This window comes from Notothenia coriiceps, unplaced genomic scaffold (genome assembly GCF_000735185.1).
Source record: "Notothenia coriiceps isolate Sejong01 unplaced genomic scaffold, NC01 NC01_scaffold00009287, whole genome shotgun sequence".
NCBI classification, from domain to species: domain Eukaryota; kingdom Metazoa; phylum Chordata; class Actinopteri; order Perciformes; family Nototheniidae; genus Notothenia; species Notothenia coriiceps.
Genome location: NW_011341988.1, coordinates 149 through 6,660, shown reverse-complemented (window position 1 = coordinate 6,660; position 6,512 = coordinate 149). Strand labels below are relative to the sequence as shown.

The window sequence follows — 6,512 nt, the reverse complement described above, 5'->3', positions numbered from 1 at the left end:
AATACTCTAAAACATACAGAAAATGCTTCACGGCTGGTTTGGTTTCCGGTCATTCCGGATGTTGTCACATGCTACTCTCGTCTGTAAACAATAGTGTATTCAAATAAACTGTACTTTCATTTAATATTCAGCATGGTAGTATCTCGACATCTATAGTTGTAGTGTTAAATCAGTAGGTTTCGGTTTTCACCACACCACGTTTTTTCGCTACTCAATTCACCTCTTTAGGAAATCGTATATTAGCCACATGCTAAATGCTAACCGTAGATGAAGGATTTTCAGAATAAAAGCTTAACTGCTTGTGCACAAGAATTTCTGTTTTTTCAGTATAAAAGAGCATTTAACTTGACAGTATGTTTAAACTACATTATACCATCAAAACATTGATTTTAAATTTCTAACAGTTCCTAACTGGGTGAAGACATTTTTATTGAATTTTTATTGCTTTTTGATTATTTAATGTATACAAAAATCCCCTCCCCTTTTTCCTTGTAGCTCGCTGGTTTCCCATGATTTGTGAGCCACACTCCAGCATAATAAATGGTGGTAATGCATCGTCCTTGTGGCACCCGCCATTAAATAAAAAGAAGAAGAAGTTGCATTGTCGCACTCCAGCCAGCCGGGAGCAGTAGAGCACCACACATGTTCACAGACCGAGCAGCGCAGAGGGAAACAAGCGTGCGGAGCTGAGCTCATTCCTCCTTATCGTAGGCTTCAAGACACGCACTGTGTGTAAGGTGGAAGTAACTTTTATCCTCCAGAGAAGAGCTTTAAACAACCCGGAATATATATCTGGTTAAAAGTCTCACGGCAAACGATAACCATGTCGGCCTCAACGGCGAAAGTCAACAGAAAGGAGAATTCAAATCACGACGGAGCAGAGGAGACCTCTGGTAACGTTAAGGAATGGCGGTTATCCTGTTCAACGCCATTTTCATTTGTTTATCGTCATGTTGTTATTTTGTGTGTAATGTGTTATGTTTTTTCGAATAATGCTTGTTTACAGAGGAAGAGCTTAACGTACCTTATGTTGAATTTAACCTTACTCCTTGGGGGCTAAATAGTGGCGTGCAGCTCTGTGCAGTAATGTAGCATGATAGCACACGCTAACTATTTAGCCAGCATGAGAGGTTAGCTAGCCATTAGCTTACATGGGCTACTTCACACGAAGATGGTCCGTATTTGCATAGCTTTAAGCGTAATGTGCAGTAATTGTTAATATAGCTAGACTGTGTGCAGGTCTGTTGTAAGGACGTAACTGATGTAATCGTGTGCATCTACGCGGCTCCTCTTAACGTTAAAGTTGTGATGCACGAGTGTTTCCCCCACACTATTAGCAACTTCAACAATCTCCATACCGTTCCGTTATCACGTTTCCACCGGTCAAGAAAGGCCGGACACTGCCAGCGTTATGAGCTATTCAGTTAACAGACCATGCTTGTGAGTCTGGCTTTGTGTGCACGAGTAGATGTGCAAAATGTAAACAAGTGCGACGTTTTCCTTCCAAAGCTCAAACCTCTTTCTCTGTGGTCGAGACCCATGCTAACACGTGGAGAACTGTAGTAAAGAAGCTTAGTGGACACTGCAGAATGATAACATCGGAGACATGAAGATAGCATTTTGTATCGAGATGTCGCTAAACCGCTCATTCAAACCGGGCCGCCTTTAGAAGCAACAGGAAGCTACACAACACGCCTGGCGTAAATCAGGCTCATTGCGTTACTAAAATCAACGAAATATACTTCGAAATGATATTCAGATGTATTCTACGTGACACCGGTGAAATAACAAGTTAAGCTTAACGTTGAGAAAAATGAAACTATAATTTCCAACATTCTGATTAATGGCTTAGGTAACGGTTTTAGCAGGAATTGAATGTAGTTGTGTATCTTATGACATTAAACATTTGAATCTTGTCAGTTCCGGGCAACATTTTCTGTAAAATTAGGCTATAAAGTCTTGATTTCAATTAACCATATTAAATAGCTAGTGATTTTTGCTCTGTGGGAAAGATTGTGAAGTATCTAATCCTTTTTTATTGAACAGACTAGTTTTTTATTTATCCCAAATAGGGACAATTTTTATGTCCTTTTGTTTGCCAGAAAAGCGCATATCCAGACCGAGATATTTGACGGTTGTAAAATCTGATATTGTTCTATTTTAACCTTTGTGAACAAGATATTTGCTGAGCAGGATATATTAAAATGTAAATTATTACTTTTATACAATGTTATACCACAATGCGCTTGTTAATGATTTACTTAACCAATGTGCAAATTCATTATAACATTCTAAATGTATCTATAGCTTTTCACAGTGCTCAGATGCTTAAAATGAACCAAAGTCAAGTTCTAATTTTACCAGCCTTTTATTACCATTGGTTTTTCTTTTTGCAGTTTTTTTCTACATATTTGGAGGGTAAATTGTGCTAATTTTAGAAGACATTCCTCACACTTGAAGTTTCAAATAGTTTTTCTTTTCTTTTCAGAAAAAGAGCAACAGGAAGCAATTGAACACATTGACGAAGTACAGAATGAAATTGACAGGTGAGTTATACTTTAGTTTATTTAGAGTAAAGACATATTGTTGCATGGAGAAGGATTTCTTACAGTTTTCTGTCTTTTTCTCCTCAGACTGAATGAACAGGCAAGCGAAGACATTTTAAAAGTCGAGCAGAAGTACAACAAATTACGCCAGCCGTTCTTTCAGAAGCGATCAGAACTCATAGCCAAAATCCCCAACTTCTGGGTCACAACATTCGTCAACCATCCACAAGGTAAACCATTTGTATTTGTCGTACATATTATTCTGTATGTGTGCATATGGTGTCTCTAACCTGAAGAGCTCATCATCAGTTTATCAAGTGGCCACGATTGCTCTATGCTGTTAAATGTGTTTGTGATTAGCACACAAAGTGTTGTGGTCAGCAGCTCAGTGTCTGATCTGTAGTTTCAGCTCTTCTGGGGGAGGAGGACGAGGAAGCGCTTCATTACTTGTCGAGGGTGGAGGTCACTGAGTTCGAGGATATCAAGTCTGGATATAGAATAGATTTTGTAAGTTTTCACGTCAACTTTTTGTTAGTGCATTTTAATTGTCATGCATCTCATATGCTGATGGTAATGTTTTCTTTCCTGCAGTATTTTGATGAAAACCCATACTTTGAGAACAAAGCCCTCTCCAAAGAGTTTAATGTCAACGAGAGCGGGGATCCTGTTTCCAAATCAACGGAAATCAAGTGGAAAGCTGGAAAGGTGGGTTTGCATTTTTCTTGAGATTGTATGTGTGATGTGAAAAATAATACAATGATCTGTCATCTATTACAACACTAATATCACAAACCAAGAGGGTGCAACTTTTAGTTCATTAGTGCTACACTTGACTATTCACCTTATCTAGTCCTCCCAATGTTGGGCTTGCTTAACGTTTTTGGGTCTTTCACGTGTAACAATGGCTGCTATTATTATTATTATTATTATTATTCTTTCATTTAACCCTCTTGTCCAAACACGCTTCCTCCTCAGGACCTGACGAAGCGAAGCGGGCAGACGCCGAACAAAGCGGGGAAGAAGCGGCAGCACGAGGAGCCTGAGAGCTTCTTCACCTGGTTCACAGACCACTCAGACGCTGGCGCCGACGAGCTGGGAGAGGTGATCAAAGACGACATCTGGCCCAACCCGCTGCAGTACTACCTGGTAGGCTCACTCTCAGCTGCTGCTCCTGAGAAACTGTAGACGGGGAAACAGCCCTGTGGTAGAAGAAGATTGGGGTCCAGATCTATAAATGTGAACGCACGTCAGACGCCAAAAGGCTGCACAGTGTTTATTTAATCTGAGTTGGTCAAAACTATTTGATCTCTTCTTGTATGAATGAGATAAAAAGTAGAAATGCAATATTTATCTTACAGAATATATACCATTGGTTCTGTGCCATATTGAGCTGTGCTGTATGATGTACTTGGGTTGGCTTCATTTGAGATCAATATTAGCATTGAGACTTCAAATTAGCCTGTTCAAAGATCAGAACTCATGTTCCATCTACAGTATATTTAAGTTGAGTATCTTAAAATACTAGTGTTATTTTTTATTTATTTATTTGAGTGCCTGATTAACATGATATTACCGGCTCACAGATATATTTCTATACGATGCAATGAAATTCTCCATTTCCATCGTTTTTCCACCAGAGAGCACTGACATGTTTATTTTCCGACTGAAATGTCCTGCTTCACATTTTAAATACTGCTGGTAAAACGTTGGGTAACAGTTAGAGCGTTGTGTAAAAGAAAATCTGGACTGATAATTCGACACCTAAGGGTGTTTGTACTGGTCTTCAGAGTCAGTGAGGGCCAGGCTCCAAACTGCACTCATTAATACTGAGGAATCCAGGTTTAATGGATCATTGTTCCCAAGGTCCCTGACATGGAGGATGAGGAAGGTGATGATGATGATGACGACGACGAGGAGGGTCTAGAAGATATCGACGAGGGGGAAGAAGAGGAAGGTGAAGGTGAAGAGGATGAGGAGGAGGATGGAGAAGATGGCGAGGTAAGGATATTATAGATTATAGACAAATCTTAGTGTGATCTGTTACTGTAATGGCTGGCACTTCCTGACCCCGACTGTTAAAAACGGAGATCTGAATTTTCTTTTCTTTCAGGATGAGGAGGATTAAACAGTTCAGCAGACTCTTTCCTCCCTCTGTGATCATCCTACAACCCACAGGATTAATATGGGGGGGGTTTGTAAAAATACAACGCAAAAATCGTTTTTCCCTGCGTGTTGTCAGCCTCTCTTCCTCTGCAGCCTCAGCCTGTCCATAATGCATACACCGGGGGGGTGGTCATTCACTCCTCTAGTCTCCCCTTTGATTGTTTCTCTACATCACCCAAAGACATGCGAAAGGTTCAAACTTTTTTGTAACATTCTGCACATCATCCTACGTAGATTTCAAATACGTACCATAGCAATTTCTATGTCAAATATGAAAATCAGTTTCTGTTGTGGGTTCAATAAAAAATAAGCCATGGTGCCGTGATAACTTGATAGCATCCTTTGCCACTTCTACATATCAATGTATATTACAGTATATCTAGTGGTGGGGATACCAAGGCTTATTGGAAGTTGCATTTCCTTTGTGACTTATTGTTCTAATGGAACTGACTGAAAGCACCTGCTTGTTCCTTAACAGCTGTTCTAAATGTTCTGAGATATCAGCGTATCTTGGTAAGACACTTGTTTAATGGGGAGGTGTGTGGGGGGGAGGCAGCGAGGTTTTGACAACAAAGCTGGGCTTCTGTTAAATACAATTATCTTGTTTCAGACAACCGCAGATGGTTTGAAAGACACTTCTTTTTTTTTTGTATATATAGAAACAACCTAAAGATCTAAGTTTTAGCTTGACCTGACATTTTGTGTTGGGAGAGGGAACGCGTTCTGTGGAATCCTCTAGGGAGCCTAAAGTGTTTCTTTTGTTCACATTAGATTAAGTTTAGTGGCTTTGTTACAATAAATAATTATACATGATTGGATTTGTCTTTATTGTTTATCTTTTGTTGTATATGACCTTTTGTTAAACTAAACAGTTTCTTGCCCCCGCAGTCTGCAGTGGGTCCAGCAGATGGTGATAATCTTTGACTGTATTAAGATTTTGTGAATAAAAAGGATGAACGGATGCTTCTGGCAAGTATTGTGACCTTTGTTCTAAATATGTGGCAGTAGTTTGGCCTAAACATTTAAATAAAGGAGACATATTAACAGAGCACAAGGCAGTGCTACAGTGTTTCCCACAGATCAGAAATGTACTTGGGGGGGCTTGAAGTGCCGTGCCTTTGGGACGTGCAACAACATTAACCTTAATCTACTACCCACAAATAAACATATGGACATGGGTTACTATTTAACAAAAATGGTAAATGTATTTAGGAACCTATCAATGTGATTTTAAGTGGGGGTGGACCTCAAATCCTCTAGGGGGTCCGGGGGCATGCTCCCCCGGTAAGATTTGTTTTTAAATGTTGGAGTTAAATGCATCAATCTGGTGCACTTTGAGGGGAAAATAAAGAGACTAGATCTATGGGAACACCACTATGAAACAGAACTGTATACATTTCAATAATCATAAAATCATGGCCATAACCAATAACATACCATATCCAATATGAAAAAACACTGAAACTTATTTATTTTTGGTTCATTTATAGTTGTGAGTGTGTCTGTGCTCCTGAATCAGCCTCTCCTGTCTCCCTCCTCTCCCCCCTGCTCCTCTATGAGGCAGCAGCAAAGACTAGTTTTAGCTCTCAACAAGTTTTAAAAGTGTATCTTACCTTTTTTCACCTAGTTAACTTTTTTATTCATGCATATTTTACTAATCACTACGCTCTCAAATGGAAACACGTGTTTACATAAATGGTGACCAAACCGTTTGAGACCCACTGAGAACTTAGTTTTAGATCTTTGATTTCAGTTCATGAGAAATGGTGGCAAAAACAAAAGTATTGCGTTTATATTTTTGTT

At 39.4% G+C, this 6,512-nt stretch overlaps 1 protein-coding gene across 1 annotated transcript; it reads left to right on the top strand.

Annotated features, from left to right (window-relative positions):
• The first annotated feature begins 633 nt into the window (after positions 1-633).
• LOC104945217 (protein SET-like) lies at positions 634-5,671 on the top strand. Its single transcript, XM_010770853.1, has 8 exons — positions 634-893; positions 2,489-2,546; positions 2,634-2,776; positions 2,950-3,053; positions 3,138-3,251; positions 3,522-3,692; positions 4,410-4,544; positions 4,657-5,671. The coding sequence occupies exons 1-8, from the start codon at positions 824-826 to the stop codon at positions 4,669-4,671; spliced, it is 810 nt and encodes a 269-aa protein (XP_010769155.1). The 5' UTR covers positions 634-823; the 3' UTR covers positions 4,672-5,671.
• The last annotated feature ends 841 nt before the right edge of the window (positions 5,672-6,512 follow it).